The sequence below is a fragment of the Herpailurus yagouaroundi genome, unplaced genomic scaffold (genome assembly GCF_014898765.1).
Source record: "Herpailurus yagouaroundi ecotype Mexico unplaced genomic scaffold, PumYag 29, whole genome shotgun sequence".
NCBI lineage: Eukaryota > Metazoa > Chordata > Mammalia > Carnivora > Felidae > Herpailurus > Herpailurus yagouaroundi.
Genome location: NW_024412377.1, coordinates 52,462,632 through 52,483,705, shown reverse-complemented (window position 1 = coordinate 52,483,705; position 21,074 = coordinate 52,462,632). Strand labels below are relative to the sequence as shown.

Below are 21,074 nucleotides of genomic sequence, written 5' to 3'. Positions count from 1 at the left end.
CACTGGGTGTTGTATGGAAACCAAATTTGACAATAAATTTCATATATAAATAAAAAAAAAACAAAAAAAGAACACCAGTCCTATAAATGGTACCAGTTCCATATCACTGAAATAAAATATTACATTAATTATGCTTTAAATATAAAATAGTATTTTCCAGACTGAGAAAATTGAACAATCAACTCAAGAAATTACTAAGATCTTAGATATTTATTTTTAAATGAATCTGAGTATGGAAGAATTTCTTGCTGCTTTGTGTCTCTTCTTTAAAAAAAAAACATTATAAGGTTAAGACGTATAAAAATCATACAGAGGAAATCTAGAAACTACTCTTTATTAAATCCTTTTTCTTATGCAGTTTTTGTAGGATATTTTACTGATTTTTAGGTATACATAATGTGTTCACTTCTGTCATGGAAGCTGCTGTTTGACCGAGCATCCCTGTCAATTATGTAAAACAAAGGCATAAATATGAATTTACCATTCCAGATTTGACATAAATTATATTACTTTAAATAAAAGAAGTCATCATGTTATCCATGTGTTCAAAGCATTAATTGTAATACTTTTTGCGATAGTAATTTTAATTATTCCCTTTTTATTTTTGTAAAAAAATATCCTGCTTCTCCCTTGACCTCACTCACAGTCTTAAAATAGGCTAGAATAGTGATAAGAGCAGTTATCATCTACCTGACATTGAGGATTTGCAAGTAATTGCTCTGAGTGCTTCATAGACATCATTTGTTTGATTTCTCATAGCACTGATATAAAACAGACATTTCTAGCTACAAGTTACAGAAAAGGAAACAGAGAGGGATTAATAATATCCCAAGTGTCACAGAGCTGGAAATGCCAGATCCAGATTGAAATCCAAGACTTATAACAAATATTATCCCACCTCTTTTCCAAGAATGCTAATTCTGTGTCTTTGGAGTCACAATTATAAATCCAGGAGAATTCTCCTGTTCTATTAAAAAGCTTACTTATTTCCCCAACTCATCAGTTTTCTTAAAGATTTACAGTAACTTGGCTCATTTCTTTTAACTGTGAAAATTGGCTTTAACTCACAATTTTTCTTATAATACATCATACAACTGTACATTTCTATACATTATAAAAGCAATTAATCTTAATAAAAATACTATGTATAACTCATCCTTACATATTTCTGCTTTAACAATGTCGAATGTTTCACTGATCTAGATTATATGAATGGTAGAGCAGGTTTTTTTTGGTAATTTAATTGGTTGTTAACATTGCTTAGTTTAAAATTACAGTTCCTAGGGAACTTGACTGTAAGTACTCACATCAGAACATCCTTTCCTAATTATTAAATTACTCATTCTGTCCTTGACTTTCTTAAATAAATGTTTGAAAACCGAGTTTTATGACATTATCACTCAAGTGGTTATGAAAGCATGCCACCAAGTTATACAGTTATGTGTTGTTCTCCAGCAACCCTATATGCTAGGCATCGTTATTTACATTTTAAAGACAAGCAAACTAACCTCCTCAAATGACATGACTAGGAAATGGTAAACACTGGTGTTTGTACTCAAGTCTGCATGACCAAATGACTCCCCAGGACATGTTCTTTCCTCTCTACTGCATTAATGCCAAGAAGAGAGAACCAATACTCACACTTTTTTAAATTTTATTTTGACCTGTATCCATCTGCTACATTGTTTGTTTACTTTGAGACTAATGAGACATAATCTAGAACTTAAAGACATATATTAATAGAATGGAGATTGCACTGAAACTTCAGAGATGACCTGGCTTGGGGCATATGTCCACATGGTTCCATACTGACTAGAACAAAGCCTTAGCCCCCAGTGTGTTGTAGTCAACTTTGGGTAAAATTATCATTGGTTCAGGTTGCAGTGGTACCTCTAACTCATTCTCTGTGTCAATTAGGATGAATCCCTTAATGTCTCAGAGACTTGCTTTCTTCATTTATAATATTACAGATTGTATCTAGGTATGCCTCCTGTCAGCCCTCAGGACATGTTCAATTCATGAAGGTATTTTTTTGACCAACACAGTTCTTTAAAAAATTAGGACATCTCATTTTTAAATTTACAGTTTCTAATTATTTATTTAAAAATCTAAAGATTGGAAACATTGGCCCTTATTTTCTACATAGCAACAGTCAGCTAGAACTGAGAAATAGATACATTGTTCAAACAAGGTATCTCTAGTTTACCCCAGTCCCCACCTTTCCCAATTGTCTTATGTTGAGCCTGCTCCACATACTACAGAGGCCATAAGCTGGACCCTCTAGGTGTTTCAGTGTGTGACTGACTCATCAATCAGAATTAAGTGTCTCATAATTTTAACACTTCGGTTCATATCATATCATACTACATTCTGCAATTTTCCGTGGATAAAATATAAACTAAGTTGACTGGAACTTAAGGTCAACTACATCACCCAGCCTCCATCCAGAATCTCAGCAAATCTGGTTACCACACAAGTTTCTGTATCCATTTTATCTGTATGTCCTGGCTCTGAGCATGTGCTCACACCATGCCATGCTGACAAGAAAATCTTCCCAACTACATTCTATCTAGGGAAGTCTTATCTATTCTCCACCACCTAGCTGATATCTCATTTTCTCTGCAATGACTGATTCAGCTTCCAATCCTCTTCCTAATTGGAGATCTTATGATACAAATTATTCCTACTTAAGACATATACCTAATAATAATAAATAGAAAATAAATATAATCACTTTATATTCATAGCTAAAGTTTGTAGGATTGCTTATTCCATGCTAAACATTTTCTGTGTATTGTTTATACATCTCTAAGAGGTAAATGCCCTTATTGTTGGCATGCTATTATTGATGCTCAAAGAGGTTAAATAATTAGTTTTTTTAATGTTCATTTATTTTTGAGAGAGAGACAGAACGTGAGAGGGGGAGGGGCAGAAAGAGAAGGAGACACACAATTCGAAGCAGGCTCCCAGCTAACAGCACAGAGCTGGACATGGGGCCTGAACCCACGAACCCTGAGATCATGATCTGAACTGAAGTTGGACGCTCAACCCACTGAGCCACGCAGGCACCCCGAAGAGGTTAAATAATCAATCAAAAGTTATAAAGCTAATATCCTCCTAGATCAGTTCCTTTCTGTATCTTGTATCTGGGCTTTGATTTTAAGGTCTTAAGGCTAAAGACCACATCATAATAGTTTTATAAAATATTTCCTCCAGGGGCACCTGGGTAGCTCAGTAGGTTAAGCATCCAAAGTCATTTGGCTCAGGTCATGATCTCACGGTCTGTGAGTTCGAGCCCCGTGTTGGGCTCTGTGCTGACAGCTTGGAGCCTGGAGCCTGCTTCGGATTCTGTGTCTCTCTCTCTCTCTCTGCCCCTCCCCCACTCATGCTCTGTCTCTCTCTTTCTGTCAAAAATAAATAAACACTAAAAATTTTTTAAAAAATATTTCCTCCAGTTCTTAGCAAGCACCATACAAAATGTAGACTCCCTGTGGGTAGATTAACATTGATCAATCCCTTTATTGTCATTCAGGTATATTACAATTCAGGAGGTTAAATTTTTCTCAAACTCATTGACCAAGTATGATAAATCTGCATATTTTCAATTTTTAAATTAATACATATCTGACTCCAAGACCTTATACTCTCATTAACTCCCTAATGGTAGGTTAAGAATGAATAGACAGTTTTGTTGCATCGTGTTTCTCTCAGGGATGGTGGGCATTTGGCAATTATTACTCTATTCTTCCTGTCAAGAAAAGACATTTGAATGTGCTTTGTGGTGGAGTTGGGGGTTGGGGAACACAAGAAATCTATTGAGAAAGCAAATGTAAAATCACTTGTGTCTCAGTGATACAATACATCTTAATCACTTAAAAATAATTGCTCTAGAAATAATTACTCATTAGCAACACTATAGTACTACACCACCACAAATGCCTTAACAAATGTGAACAGTGAGCGTAAAAATTATAACCAACACATAATGTTGCATCCCAGTGCTGTAAGGATAGTCTTGAATGGTTTTGTTAATAATTACCTGACAGAAATATATCTTTCCCTAACCCTTGTTGTCATTAAGCAAACATTGGAATACTTTAACGTTTATAGGCTGTATTATGACTCTTTAGTTATTTAATTACATTTAGCAAGTCCTGAAGTTACTGTCTGTTTTATTAAGCTAAAATCCATTACAAGCCAAATTAGCAAAGGTGTGCTGAGGCTGCAAAGGATTTGGACATTTGCTCTGGTTGCTGAAAATTAAAGATAGACGCTGCTTTAGTGAACCAGAAAGGACAGGCCGTCACTGAGATTCCCCTTGTGCCATGGGTAGCCTCCCCCCACCCCCTCCATCACCCTGACAGATGAGCCTATTCTTTACACATCATCTTCAGAAAGGGAAATCTACCATCTACTCTAGGGAGCCATTTCGTTATTTTACAGCCCTCATGACCAGCCAAGTCATCTTTCTATTTAACCTAAATCTTCCACGTCCTTCATGTTAGAATTTATGACCATAGCTACCCTTTGGTCCATAGCAGAAAATGTGAACAGCAGATCATCACTCCCTTGAGCCCTCTGTGTAAATAGAGGCTGTTAATATATTTATCAGTCTACTCTCTCTTCTCCAGCTGGAACAGCACAGCTCATCTAGCCATTTGCTAAACAATTAATTTTAAGGTTTTAATACCCAGTAACATTTCACTGAATTATGAAGCCATTTTGGTAATTTTTTTTTTCTAGAGAGAGGAACAGACAGAGATACAGAGAGATCAGCATGGCAAATTAGGCAAAATATTTACAATGCAGCCATTCTTTAACTTAGTTGTCCATTCTCTCATTCTTCAGTTCTGTTTCTCTCCAGCTTTGACAAAGTGAAATTGTCCTTATTAAAACAGTGCTACATGTGTTTTTCCTTTAGATAGTTCCTAATATCAGTTTTCATTTTTCATCCCAGAATTGGATGTGTTTGTTTCCATTCTTGCCTTTTTGCAATGTGCCATAATAATCTTCTGGTAATTTTTATTGTAAATGGTTATTTTTAATGTGTTTATGCTTTTTTTCTGGGCCTGTTCTGTTTTTTTTTTTTGCAAGCCTTCTTTAAAAAGGCCCCATTTTTAAAACTATGAACCACTTTATTCTGCTTTAACTCTTTATTAGTCAATTAAGCTTCTTACTAAAGCATGCCATCATTTGGGTACAAAGCAATATTTGTTTTTCCTCTTATATTTTCAAACAACCTTGCATTATAGATGTGTTTTTGTAGGAGTTTTTCAAATACCCTTCTTTTTCCCGACTTAGCATCTAAACTTTGTTTGTTTTAATCAGTCTCTAGTTGGATGGGGCTCTCTGAATTTCAGTGTTTAGTTACTATGACCCATATTCACCACTCTCCACACTCACTTCAGGACTTCATCCTAAGTAACTAAACACTTCTGGACAAATAAAGTGATTTCCCCAAGTGAATAGAAAGTTAGCCTTACTTTCTTTTTGGTGAGATTCTCATGGTCATGTTACCATAGAATATCTGAAGAAATAACTATCTAGAGTTCAAGAGGACCTTTTGCATTGTAGCAGTCCTTTGTATGTTGGTTCAAGATCGCACAGCAAGAGGCAGAATTAAGACCTGAGCCCAAGACTGTTCATCTCCAAGGCCTCTGTTTTTTTATTTCTGTGCTCATGTGTATGAGAGTCTATCGATGTATATCATCAGTTTACCAAACATCGTCCTCACCACACCTCACTATTCCGTGTCATTCAGGGGTGAATGGCCTTGTACATGCATCTTTGTCCTCTTCTGTTTCCCTCAATAAATGCCCAAAAGTGAAACTACTGGCCAATGTGTGAAAGGTTCTGATAACTAAATTGTCCTTTATAAAGGTTGAATCAATTCATATTTTTATCAGCAATCATGAGAATCCCAGTTTATCCATATTCTCACCATTTATTACCTTAAAAATGACAATTTGCTAAATAAAAAATGGTAGCCCATTGTTTCCATAAAAAATTCTAGGTATGTCCTCATGCACACAACATGTCAATGTCAATTTGAGATGGATTTACAAATTGCTGTAAATTTTGAAACCGTGAAAGAGTGAGAAATATAATAAAACTTTATCTAATCTTAGGATGGAAAGTGATTGTCTAGACATAAAGCAATTTAAGAAACAAAAATAAAAATGATTTATAGCTTTGATGAAAAAATGACATCAAAAACTCTAATGAATCACTAAGTAAAACAAACACTTCCTTGACAAAAACTGCAAAGTATATGAATTAAACAATTTACATTCAAAGAAATGGAAACTTCTTTAGATGTAGAAAAACATTCTGGTAATCATAGCTTTTCAAAGATGGAATAGGTTCCTTTCAGAAAGAGCCAGTTCCAAATCACTGGAGAGGTTCAAGTAAGAACAATAATTATAGAGATCTCTTGAGAAGAATTCACTCATCAGTAAGGTATTTGTATATCTGTACATGATTTAATCATCCTGCCTACCTTGAGAATCCCTAAGCAAGTGATATTTCTGCCAATGTTTTAAATGCATAGGAAATTTATTGAAGTGCCTACTTTGAACACAATTAGCATGCTGACCAACATTTCCAACCCATGGCATCGAAATATCCCAGGCGTTATCAGATGTTGTCAATACAGAACAAATACCACTGCAAATAGAATAAGTGACTAGTTATGAATGGTCTTGGTGGAGACTAAAGCAGACGGGGAAAATTATCTTAATAACATTTTTTTTTCAGGAGAAAAAGCAATATGCATTCATCACAAAAACAGTGAAACTACTGAAACTGTAAGAAAATAAAAACCAAATACATTCCCAATGCTTATTGTAGTAGACTTTTAGTCATTTAACTGTGAACCAATATACCTTTCCAAATAAATATGGAATTGCACTGCACTGCTTTCTAATATGTTTTTTTCTCTGAAGAAGAATTAAGAGTTCTTTTATGTCCACGCTCTTCTTAAAGTATTTTTATTGCATCAGTCACTTAATCAAAATGTATTTAACTATCTTGTTAGTTAGGTATATAAAATGTTTCCATTTCTTCCCAGTTTAAAGTTGTACTTAACATCTTTGTTTAACATCTTTGTATATAGTTTTGCATGATTTTGTTTTCACTTTAACTTCTTAAAGTGGAATTTCAGAAACAAAGCTTGCACATTTGGTGGGTTTTAATTAGTGTTGTCAAATTACCATCCAGAAAATTTGTACCAATTTACAGTTCTACCACCAGCATGAGATGGTGTGTTTCCTCCCAGAATGTGTAGTACTGGGAATATTATAATTTCTGTACCTTTTTGTTTATGTGATGAGCAATAATAATCACGGCTTAATTTCTGTTTCTACAAACTTGTGGTTTCTAATGGTGTTAAGCATTTTCCCACACATTTGGTGCCTGTTTTATGTAAAAGACTTAACTCTGCTGCCATTTATTTGGAAATCTTTTACCATCAGAGTTTAGAATGGCAGGAAGGCCACAAATACTGCATTGTTGTAGATTTTGTTGGAGTTGGAAGGTACAAGGTGAATTGCCAGTACATGACAGGAGGCAGCTTTGTGTAATTCATTTTTTGTGTTTAAAACATAACAGTGACAGTAACAAAGCAGTAAAGCCTAGTTTACTGGTTAAGATTATCACAGTTGCAACCATGTGCAGCAGGGAAAATATGTTGTGAGGGCATATTAGAGGCTGGATCTACCACGAAAAATGTTTCTCTGATTTTTTATAGGGTATGTCTTTTCCTCAGATGCTGAATGCTAGCTGCTCAAGCAAAGTGTGTGTGTGTGTGTGTGTGTGTGTGTGTGTGTGTGTGTGTGTGTGTTTAGCAATGGTGGGGAGGGAGATAGTTTAAAGGCCATTTCAGGCCCTTGTGGGCACTTTGATAGCAATATTCCCTCTAGAACCTTCCATGTCGTTGGAACTTCCATGTCATTGGGCCTGAATCCTGCACTGATGTTTTTTTGTCCAGTCATGCTTCTTCTCCCTTTCTTTCATAGCTGATGATGCCCAATGAGCATCCTGCAGGATCTACTTTTGGAAAACCCAACCTCAGATAGACCCTGAATCTATCTTGGGAGACAGAAAATAATGAAGAAGCAAATGTACACAGAGGATAATTTCTGATAATGACAAGTATAATTAAAGGAATGAAATGGGATATGACAGTGACCAGTGGGGAGGAGACTTAGGGGTGCATAAGCTAGGTGGAGGGAGAAGGCTTCCTAGAGGGCTGGGAGGAATTGAGACTTCAGTCATAGAAGGAGGAAGTTCATTTAAGGTAGAGGGAAACTTCATCCCTTCATCCCTAAAATTCCAGGGCAGAGGACCCAGGAATGGAATGCTCCTAATTATTTTGACAGTCTGATTCAAAAAACCTCAGATTTTAAATACATTTCTACAATATATTTTATCAGTCAAGGGCCCAATAGGAAACAGATGGCATACTGAAAATGGGATAGTTTGAGGACAATGTATTATAAGGTCAATTTACAAAGAAATAGAACAGTACTTCCTCCCTCCCAGGGATAGGATCAGCATGTTGCCATTTGGTCCCTAGTGTGCCACACTTGAAGGGGGAGAACAAGGCATGGTTGGGGGAACCTGGACACAAGTTCCACAGGAGCTGAGCCTAGAAAACAGTTTCCCTGGTCTCACTCTCCTACCTTCCCTTACCTCCTGATCTCCTCCCCATTGGCCAACTCCAACCTGAAGCTGGAGAATCAGGGAGACAGTTTTTGAAGTCCCAACATTCTAGTCTATAAGGCCACAGAACATTGTGATTAAGGGTGGAGGGTAGAGCTGGAAAGGCAAAGACCCATGTGAGGTTGTAACCTCAGTCTGTCACTGGTGAGCTATAAATCAGCATCTGTGAGCCATGTATTTTGTTAAAATAAATAAACGAATAAATGGCTAGAATAAAATTGATTAATTTATTCTGAAATGCTATGACTCTAATGTGTTAAAATCAAAATTAAATATTTTAAATATATTTTAATAAATGCAACAAAACGTTTCTGGCATACCTAAACACTGTTTTAAATTTTGAAAACAAACAAACATAATCACTATGGAAATCATCAAAGTCCCAGCTATATGTCTTTCTAGTTGGTAAGCAGCTCTGGATCAACTAAATCACTTACAGTGATCTGAAGTCAAATTTCGGTTGTTAAGTTATGAGTCAAAAAATAGAATGATTGCTTTTTTCAGGGACTCAGATTTCCTTTAAAACATAACTTAGAGAAGTCAGCATATTCTCATTCCTGATATAAGCACATGATTTGCAGATGAGACCATCAGGAATATAATGTGGGAAATCTTAGTAAATAAGGGAATGACTTGCCACCTGGGTGGCTCGGTCATTTGAGCATCTGACTTCGGCTCAGGTCATGATCTAGATGTTTGTGAATTTGAGGCCCGCATTGGGCTCCCTGCTGCCCGCTTCAGAACTGTCCCCCCCCCCTTCCCTGCTTGCTCTCTCTTTCTCTCTCTCCTCTCTCTCTCAAAAATAAATCTTTAAGGAACTGACTGCAGAAGAAAAAAGGCTCAGACTGTATGTCCATATTGACTAATATTTTTGATTGAGTAGGATTTATATACTCACAAAATGAAATTTTGTTAGATACTGCTGTTTGGATTATACAGGCAATGTTATTTAAGGAAATGTCTTTGATACTAGCACCGGATTTGTAGCAGAAACCTGTGTAGCCCTTAAACGGTCAGAGTATCTTTATGGAGGATAAAATTCCAGAAAAGCAAAGAGTCACAGAAGGCCAAACAGCTGCAGAAGAGTACAAATAGCTCTAATCTGAAATGCACGATTTATCAAATGGGAACATGATTGCTAGCAATCTTACTTTTTTTGGTGATTACAAAGTTGAGCATACTGGCACATGTGACTCTATATGAGGACTTGTAAAGAGCTTTTAAAAACAATTATGCATGAGTGTTGGAGATTTTAATTTAAGCAGAAGGACTCTGTGGAGGTAAATCAAGAGCGCAGGCTGGAAGAAAAATGCTGAGGGAGACCTTCAATCAGGGGAGAATATTAAGTGGGACTCCTTGGGGAGAGGCCTGTATTTGCTTGTCTGGGGTAGGCTAATCTACATAATTGACTAAAACAGAATGAACAGCTGTGAAATACAGCATTTGAATGTGTGGGTAAAACACAATTACAAAATATACAGGGTCACAGAACATGTAATGTATTTTCATAGGATTATAGAATTTCCAAGCTCATTTGGGATTTCAGAAATCGGTCAGTTCTCCAGAGAAGCTAAATGACTTTATCAAGGTCAACTAGCTGGTTAGTTACAGCATAGCAGTTAAATATGTGGGCTCTGGAGTCAGACATCCTAAATTTAAATCCCAACTCCACCCCTCATTCTGTGACTATTAGAGGAAAACACTCATTAAATGAGATGATACATTTAAGCAACACTAGATGATGTCTAGAACTCAGTAAGTGATCAGTTAATAGGAGGTATGTTTATTACTTGCAAGAATGCCAAAGTGGGTCGTCTAAGGCTCTACAAAATGCACAAGCATATCACAAGAGGGATATATGTGAGAAATTAGCTTCCCAACTAAAATGACTGTGAGACACAAAATAGTGTTCAGTTTTCTTAGAGAGAGAGAGAGGCAAAAATTTTTCAAGTACCTTATGGAGAAGTGACTCAGATGAGCTCCTCAGAATTTTTCAAAATTTCAGTTTGTACTCTAATGCTTGATTTTGGTTTATTGATCTTCCCCCATTCCCACCTGAAGTTTTTAGTTTGTTTTACAGCTGGAAATATATATATCAATATATTTTTTGATAATTGACTGTTTTTACATCCTAATTTTTCTCTAGTAATGATGCCCACTCATACTATAGGATCCTGTTATCCTTTGTAATTAGAGTAAGTTGTGCTTTCAAGTAAATGTGCATTTTGCACAAAGTAAAAACATGCTGTGGATTAGAATGACATGCTTTGAATATAGTTGGGGATAAGACATCTGATTTTCTTTAAAAAACATACATATATATTGAAAAGAATAATTTTGTATGCATGAAATGATTGGATAGTTATCTAGATAAAGAAATCAAACAAAGTAGAAGTCCAGTGTCACTTTCTTGTCATCTCTGGTTGAAATCCTAACAAATTTCTGACTTGTCAAGGCACATGTTTGAGCATATATTCTAGTGCCAGAAGTCTGTTGTGAAGACTGTTGAAAGGACCAAAGCATGTCATATTAATTATGATTCTGAGTTATCTCCTATTGGCTGAGAGGCAAAGGCATCTATTATTACTTAATAACTATCTTTGATTCTTTTTAATCTTGGAATGATACGGTACCATCACTAAATCTCAGGTAATGACACTATAAAATATTTGTTGTGGCTTTGCTGCAAAATGCTGGCATAGCTGTTGTATTTCTTGATTTTATAGATGCCTTTAGTGAGTGTTTTAGGCTATCTTACATATGTAGTTTTCTTGCACTATGTCAGTATTTTATGACACAAGTAATTTTTGGTTGACAAGACTCAGCGGCTAAGGAACAAAAAGTTTCTCCAAAGATCTTTAGCCCATTCAGAATATTGGCATTCCCCAAAGGTGGCTTTCATTGCGTAATAATATTCAGCCTAAAGAAGTCACATTTTCAACTTGTAACTGTAGAAAATTTGTGACAGGTAAAAGAGGCACATTCTGAATGCATCATTGACTATTCCTGTGATTGAAGACAACACTATCTCTATATATTTCACAGTGGACTTAAAATTTAATCAGCATACCTACATAATGAGTTACTAGCTTCACTTCAAAGACTAGTGCTAGTGTTAAGTAATTTAAGGCCCATTAAGGATGTTTATCAGGATTCAGAGTGGAATGTTCATGAAAACATCATTAAGTATATTTGTTGTATTGATTGTTCCTAGAGAAACTTAGCAATGCTATAAATCATCAGTTCCAAAGAAAAGATTTTGCTGTCGATCATTGAGCTTTTCTAAATAAATTCCTTTCTGAGTAGCTTCTATAATTCTATGATTTTAGAATTTTTACATAAATTTAATGAGCTACTTAATATAGAGAATTGCATCAAAATCTCAGTTTGAGAATACTTATGACCATGGATTTTTTCTTCTCTTTGTTTATTATTATTATTATTACTATTTAATCTTGGCTTAGTGATATATACCAGGGACCTGGCAAAGTGCTTGAAATACAAAGAAGACAAAAACAGATGTAGTTTCTGATATTTTAAAACACATGGAAAAGATGCAGGTTTGTTAGCACATGTCTGTACTTTGTATTCAAATCTATTAGAGTTTTATATACATATATAGAATGATTTTTTGCATATTTTTGTGTTTGGATGCTATTCATGTCATATTTTATAGCTCTACTTTGATTTTTTTTAATGTTTATTTATTTGACAGAGAGAGAGAGAGAGAGAGAGAGAGAGAGAGGCAGAAAGAGAGGGAAAAAGAAAATCCCAAGCAGGCTCTGCATCTTTAGCACAGAGCCCAACGTGGGGCTCAATCTCATGAACCCGTGAGATCATGACCTGAGCTGAAATCAAGAGTCAGATGCTTAACTGACTGAGTCACCCAGGCACCCCACTCTGCTTTTCTTTTAATATAAGTGCTTGTGTATTCTACATTTCTTCTGTATACAAACACATACATATACATATTTCCAAATATTAACCATTGGTCAAATGAGTTATCACTGTATTTGCCCATTAGCATGTAGTAATAACGAGTTACAGAACATTTTATGAGTTACAGATCTCTGCTTACCTTTATCATCTTATAACAAATTAGGTTGGCAAGTTTTTAATTTCAGATTTTCAGAAGCAACCAAGTATTATAGGATCTAAGTGATTTATCCTAGTTCACTCATTCTGGTCTATATGAACAGGATTCAAAATGGATTATTTTGTCTACAGAGTTTCTGCTTTAAGCCAATAGGAGACACAAGTGCCTTGGAAACATTGACTGGAAAATAGTTATATATATATTTTTTGTGAAGTATAGCATTAAAAGAGTAAAACACAGGTGTAAATATAAATGTTGATGAAGAAAAACACTTTCATCTTTTTTTTTTAAATGTGGGTAGAAACTCATTTCTTCTGCAATAGCATTAGTCAATTTATTTTTCTTGTTCACAGCACTAATGTTTACAGCACTAGTTCACAGATGTTAGTTGCCATGAATATGTATCAGCAGAAAGTGTGAACCACAGCCTATATAGTAGCTATTGCAAACTTCACCTCACTTACTCTGTTGAGCATCTGTTTATGACTCTCACTTTTTTTTTATCATATGTGTGCCCTTGTACCTTTAATGTCCTTTGTGTTCATTCTATCAGATGAAGTTAATTTTCTCTTGTTTCTCAAGATGGAGATTATTTATGCTATTTTATAGACGTAACATGGGAGTTTTGGTATGCCCATCATGTATCTAATTTTATTTTCTTTGAAAATGTATCTTCTACATAATACAAGCTTCTGTATTCAATTCAGGTTATAGCTACAATTCAGGTTGTAGCTACATGTGAAACAAAGACACAGAGAGGAAGGAAGGAAGGAAGGAAGGAAGGAAGGAAGGAAGGAAGGAAGGAAACAAGGAAGGAAGGAAGAAGAGAAGGAAGGAAGAAAATCAGTAGGCCAGTGAGAAATTCAGCCATGTATTGCATAGCCAAAATAAATTGTCATTTTTAGGCCCTGAGCAAATTATTAACTGTGAATGTTAATTTTTATATACTTTTAGAATTTATAAAATGTAAGTATTTGGTAAGACCCAGGGAAAGCCGAAACAATCAGTTTGATGATAAGATAAACTCTAGTACTCTTTATGCTATGTTAATTAAATGGATTAAAATGTATTTACTGTTAAAAATATAAGACAAACCCCTAAAACTTAAGACATGTTTTAAGTTAAAAAAAGAGGAGAAATAATGCAGTAAGATAACCCTCCAAATAAAAGATTTATAATCAGCAAAACCAACTGTTTGCCTCTTTATAATTCATGTTTTTATTTATCCAACAGATGTTTATTGATTGCCTTACAATAAATCTGTGCCTTATAACAAAACCCGTGCCCCTAAACAGCTTACATTTTATTGAGAGAAATAGTAAAGAAAGAAATAAAGGAAGAAAGAAAGAAAGAAAAGAAAGAAGGGAAGGAAGGAAGGAAGGAAGGAAGGAAGGAAGGAAGGGAGGGAGGGAGGGAGGGAGGGAGGGAGGAAGGAAGGAAGGAAGGAAGGAAGGAAGGAAGGAAGAAGGAAGGAAGGAAGGAAGGGAGGGAGGAAGGAAGGGGGAAAAAGTTTTTTCCTCTTAATCCCTTTCATCCATTCCCCTAGCCCCCTCCCCTTGGGCCATCACCAGTTCTCTATATTTATGAGTCTGTTTCTCCCTTTGTTGTTGTTTGTTTGTTCATTTGTTTTGTTTATTATATTCCACATGTAAGTGAAATCAAATGGCATTTCTCGTTCTGTGTGTGGTTTATTTCACTTACCATGATATCTGCTAGGTCCATCCATGTTGTTGTGAATGATAATATTTCATTCTTTTCTTATGGCTGAGTAATTGTTTAATCACTATGCTATATACCTGAAACTAATTTAATATTATATGTCAACTGTACTTCATTAAAAATCTTAAAAAGTAAGATAAATAAGCAAGATAATTTCAGATTATGATACTTGCCTAAAGGAAATAAACAGGATGGAACATTAGTTAAGGCAACCACTTTGGATGGGCTGCTTGGGAAAAGGCCTCTTAGAGGAGGTGACCTTTGAGGTGAAGGATCATAAAAGAGGGCCTTGTGAAGTTCAGAGAGACACATATTCTAGGCAGAAAGAACAAATGTGAAGACTGGAAGATAGTGAGAAAGGACTTGGTATGAGATAATATTGAGATTTTAGGAAGAGGCAGATTATTTAGAGCACAGTAGGACACAGTCAAAATTTTGGATCTTTTTGGAAGAACCATTAAAATTTGAAGCAGAGGAATGATAAAATCTATGGGTTTTTTTTCAATGTTTATTTATTTTTGGGACAGAGAGAGACAGAGCATGAACAGGGGAGGGGCAGAGAGAGAGGGAGACACAGAACCGGAAACAGGCTCCAGGCTCTGAGCCATCAGCCCAGAGCCCGACGCGGGGCTCGAACTCACGGACCGCGAGATCGTGACCTGGCTGAAGTCGGCCGCTTAACCGACTGCGCCACCCAGGCGCCCCTCTAATCTATGTTTTTAAAAGATCTGACTGCTGTGTGGATAATGGATGGTAGGGAGGCAAATGGAGAGGCCAGGAGACCTATCTACAATAATTATATGAGGTGAGGCAACAGGGCCATAGATTTTGAGGGAGACAATGGAGATGGAAAGGACCTGAGGCAGAGTAGCTAACTCTTGGCGAAGGAAAGGAAGTAATCAGGGATGAACATCAGCCCTAGGATACTCAACTTCCTGCTAAAAAGAAAAACAAAAGTTAACAGAGCACAAACTTTAATGAAGCAGTAACCAAACTAAAGAGGTATGAACTACTTACACTTAGTTAGTCACGTATTTCCATCCTACAGCTAAGGAGTGGGACTCTCACACCTAACTGAGGAATTTCATAGACTCAGTCTACCTACATTACTTGCAAACTGTGCCCAACCTTTTAATGAAAAATATCTATCTGGAGACTTTATCCCAAGCTGGGGCTGTATCTTATTTTTCTATTCTTAACTCATAGTAAAGTGCCCTTCAGAGTAGAGTGAGCCAAAGTTGGTCAAATTCAATATCAATTTCTTGTTAGTTTTTATTTTTCCAGCAGATTTAAAGGACACACTGTATGTAGGTACTCTTCTATATTCTGTATACAAATTATTCTTATAGAAATCCTGGTAGGTAACTATTATTGTTGTTAATAATATCCCCTTCTCATAGATAAAGAAACTAAGGTTGGTTAAAGGATATTAACCATCTTGATGTCAATCAGTTAGCAAGACAGAATTAGAATTTATACCTATGTCTGTTGTTTTCTAAAACTTGTGTTTTTTCATGACATTATGCCACCTTATTGATCAGAAAATACATGTTAACAAATCATTTAGAACTGTATGATTTTTGACTCCTTTTAGTAGATCTTCAATAAGAGATTAGTGAAAAATAATGACAGAGTGGCGCCTGGGTGGCTCAGTTGGTTGAGTGCCCGCCTCTTAATTTCGGCTCAGGTCGTGATCCCAGACCTCTTTCTCTTTCTCTCTCTCTCTCTTCCCAGCTTGGGCTCTTTCTCTCTCTCTCTCTCATTCTAAAAAAAAGATGATGATAGAGAAATATAAAGGCATTAAAAGGACATGTTCACATCTTCCTGATAAAACAATAAAGGTACCAGGTGTTCTAAATAAGTAAATCTGCCAATCCATGAGAGGACATTCTCTTAACAGGTCATGAGAATATCATTTTACTCAGCACAGAGCAAATCAGGTGATACATGAAAGGCTGATACTGTATTGTATTAAAGCACTTGATAAGTACTATACAATGTATATAAATGTCAAAAATGATGCATCAAATCCAAGATTTAATTAACATTAGAGAGAGGAGGAAACAAATGTGAGTGGAAGAGGAATTATCTATGTTGATATTCTTAATCACCTGTAATGCTTAGAAAAATAAAGAGCCCTGGGACCATCCCTCCCTGCCCCAAGACATTCTGGAGCATGGAAACTGCCTGTTTAACAAATGCTCCCAGATGGTTTTGGTACAAGTAGGTAATGGACCACACTTTGGGAAAATACTGATTTTGTCCAATTTTTTTTTTTAATACATCAGCCCAAGGCTCATAAAGTAAAATGGTTATCTGAACTTGTGGCACCCTTTTTCGTTAGGACTTTGGCTTAAGTCAGTCTCCTAGAGGCCCAATTCTGTCCTCTTTGATACTTGGATTTAATTTTTCCAGTTCCAGCCATGGACCAGCTAACAGCATGTATCATTGCTATTTCTCTTCTAGAATCACAACCACAGCTGCCTGCATGATGGACCTAAGGCGGTACCCACTGGATGAACAAAACTGCACCTTGGAAATTGAAAGCTGTAAGTTTTTCGAAGAATGAAGCCAGACTGAACTCTGCTTTAAGGTTACTCTGGTTCATATCCAGACCACAGGTCCCCCAAAAGTACTGCTACTACAGTAAATCTGGTGGAGAGAGACGGAGTCAGTATGTTTCCTCAGTGATGCTGCTACCCTCTTAGTCTCATCTCTAAATCCCTGGGAGAGATGTATAGGCAAGATGTAATTGAGCAATAAAAGAAAGATGCTAAGACCCTGGAAGAAGACCAAGGGCTATTCTAGGCATTTAAAGTATGGAATTGGTGCATACAGCTGCAACAAGCTTGGAAAAATAGGTGGTAATGGCAGAGAGACACAGGAAATCCCAATCGTCTTTGCCTCTCAGAGAGGTTATGTCTTTGCAATTGCAAAATAAATGTGGCCTCTGGACCAGTTAAAATATTCACAGAATGTGGATTGGTGGAATATTTTTTGTTTCAAGGGACTACTTTCACTGTCTAAAATTTAGTTTACATTCCTGCTAGAGGCCATATCATGAGCAAGATTGGTGTCTGTGTCTGTGTTTATTTTCTTTCCTGTGCTGACTTGTTTTGCAGTGTTGTTGCTTTTCTGGGCCACGGTTTCTTGATGACTCAATCATCTACCCTGTTGGGTGGGTGAAAACATTGATTTCATGACCCCTCTCCATTTTAGAGGTCATTTGAGATGGAAGAGGATTCGAATCTCTTTTCTTTGTCAGTTCTTTGCAATGTTTTCATGCCTCATCCCACCAAACAATTGGAAGCTGATGATTTTATATCCAGCATTCTAGATAATGAGTAACTTGACTGCTGTGTGGATGGGATACTCTCAGCTGTTGTGAGAAAACTCTAGCTGTGGCAAAGCAGTGCAACTCGAAGTCACTGCTCTGAGTGGAAATACAAGCCTTTATGGAACACAGCTTGTATTTGGCCTGTTAAAAAAGAATAGCTTCCAGAGATTATTGAATTTACATACATTTTTTTTGAGGAACTTGATTTCATTCTTGTGCTCTCAAATCATCATTATTTTCACTTTTGATCTTTGCAATAAAGAACTATTTAATGAAATTGGTCTATAGGATTTTGATAATTATTTTTATGTAAGTATTTTGGGATAACTTTGCACTTTATTAACTTATGATAGAATTAAAGTGCAGATTGTTCTTCGAAGTCCAAATTCTTTGGTTGTTTCCAATTTTTTATATAAGGATTTTAAAAAAATTAGGTTGCCATGTGCTAACAGTGAGGTTTTGGTAAGAGAATTTTTTGTGGTGAAATTTGAGTGGACTTTTAAATAATCAGAATTATACACATGGTTGAAGCACTTGTACTCATGTTATTTCATTTGAGCTCTTCATAACCCTCCAAGGTAAGTAAACAAGTCCCTTTTATTTTAAAGAACTGATGCCTAAGGACACAGCCAACACCCAGGTGTTTAATGTAATTAAATTATAATTCTGACAAGGATTTTTTTTTAAATTAATGTGACAATTCTTCAGACTTTTAGAAAGTTTAAGTTTTAATAAAGGGGCTTTTACATTTCTCATTTCAATTCACAGTTACCCTATTAAATGGAGTAGAATAGATTTTTTTCCACAGCCTTACTGAGATATAATTGATGTATAACATTGTGTAAGTTTAAGATGTATGAGGCAATGATTTGATAGATGTATATGTTGTAAGATGATTACCATAATAATATTAATTAACAAATCCATTACCTCAGTGACATTGTGTGTGTATGTTGAGGACTGAGCTACTCTTTAGCAACTTGCAAGTGTACAATACAGAATTGTTAACTATAGTCACCATCCTGTAGATTAGATGCCTAAATATTACTCATATTTTAACTCATCTTTGTAAACCTTTAACCATCTTTGATCATCTTCCAAAAACCCTCACCCCTGACAACCACCAAGTTACTCTCTGTTTCTATGACTTCAGTATTTATTTTTAGATACCACATATAAGTAGGATCATACAGTATTGGTCTTTGTCTTATTTCACTTAGTGTAATTCCCTCAAGTTTTATCTATGTTATTGGAAATGACAGGATTTCCTTTTGATCACTATAGCTTTTCAGTATAGTTTGAAATGAGGAAGTGTGATGCCTCTAGTTTTGTTATTGCTGTTCAGGAGTTCTTTAGCTATTCAAGGTCTTTTGTGGATCCATGTAGATTTTAGTATTATTTGTTGTTCTATGTCTGTAAAAATGTATTGGAATTTAAATAGGAAATGCACTAAATCTATAGGTGGCTTTGGGTAATAGAGACATTTTAATAACATTAACTCTGATCTGTGAACATGAGATATCTTTCCATTTATTTATGTCTTCAGTTTCTTTCATCAATGTCTTATACTTTTCTTTGTACAGATCTTTCACTTCCTTGGTTAAATTTATTCCTAAGTATTTCATTGTTTTTGATGCTATTGTAAATGGGATTGCTTTCTTTATTTTGTTTTTAGAGTTCATTGTTAGTATATAGAAATGCAACTGATTTTTGTATGTTTATTTTGTATCATGAAACTTTACTGAATTTATTATTTCTATTTTTGGAGGGGAGACAGTCTTTAGGGTTTTCTATATATAAGATCATGTCATTTGCAAACATGTAATTTTACTTCTTCCTTACCAATTTGGATATCTTTTATTTCTTTTTCTTGCCTGATTTTTCTGGCTAGGACTTTCAGTACTACGCTGAACAGACAGAAAATCATTGTTATATGAATGATCATGAAATATGTTATATTAATAATATATATGATATTCTGCCATTATTGGTAGGTAGTTAACTAATTAAGCTTATTGAAATGAATTTATGGTCCTAGACTTTTAACAACTAGCTCTGAAGTTGATGCCTGACACTCAACCTTATTTATCCGTTTCTTTCTTCTAAGCAAACTTTAGGCATTCGTTTATTCTCCTTTTCCCTCTCCCTCACCCTCTCTTCTCCCTCTTTGCCTCTACCTCCCTTCTCCTTACTTTTCTTCTCTCCCTCCTTCCCCTCCTGACTGTCCTTTTCCCTACCTCTCTCAAATGCAAATGACCTCAACAGTGGCATTACTAAATCATTATTACCTTGTCTCTATGCTAGCAATTCATATATTGGTTTAATGGCAGAGAAAATAATATTACTTGATTCTGAGTGAGGGAATATTAGGATTGAGTTTATTGCAAAGCCATTTAGTATGTCCCATCCAGAAATGAAAAATAATGCAAAGAGAGCAAGGGGAGTATTATGTGTCTTTGAAATGGGAATAGTTAGGGGACTAATCTCTTATACTCTGAGCCAGATTAGTTGCCAGGTTAGTTGCTAGAACTTTCCTAGCAGCTCTATCAAAGATAACTTCACAGGACTATGCCAAGTGTTCACTGAGATAGCCAGTCAGGCTTGTCCTTTTAGGACCTAAAAAAAAAAAAAAAAAAAAAAAAAAAAAAAAAATCCTACCGCTGCCCTTGTAGCAGCATCAGAAACCAGTTCTTGCTGTCCTCTCACAGTCACTGATTACATACATTATGTTGGGAAAGTCAACCCGCTTATCTGAGCCTCAGTTTCCCATAGATGAGAAGGGAATAATAATATCTACCACAACAAATTGTTATGAGGATTAAAGTAACTAATAATGATTAAAAAAATATTGCACTTTGCTTGGTACATAGTAGACATCGAATAAATAATAACTGGTGATGATGATGATGATGATGATGCTTATATACCAATTTTATTATATTTAAAGATTCCTGTAGTGCTGGAGATTTGACCTAATTATGAGATCTAGTAGATCCAGGCAAGGAGAGATTGAAAACACAGCATTGTCCTTCTCAACTTTTACTTTTACATTCTAAGTAAGTCTCATTATTTGTAGGGCTGTCTCCTTCCTCATAGTATGTCTCAGCCAGCTGTGCCTACAGTATAAGATGCAAATTAATTTCTTTTACTTCTGTCAGGGGGAAAAGAATGAATAGTTAGCTTCAAAATCCAAAGAGGGAG

General features: G+C 35.7%; 1 protein-coding gene across 3 annotated transcripts in view; it reads left to right on the top strand.

Annotated features, from left to right (window-relative positions):
- Positions 1 to 21,074, top strand: part of GABRB2 (gamma-aminobutyric acid type A receptor subunit beta2) — a 250,599-nt gene that overhangs the window by 108,892 nt on the left and 120,633 nt on the right. For all 3 annotated transcript variants that reach the window (XM_040443934.1, XM_040443951.1, XM_040443941.1), the window contains exon 6: positions 17,003 to 17,085. In XM_040443934.1, the coding sequence (XP_040299868.1) occupies positions 17,003 to 17,085 (83 nt within the window). The remainder of the gene's footprint in view (positions 1 to 17,002; positions 17,086 to 21,074) is intronic.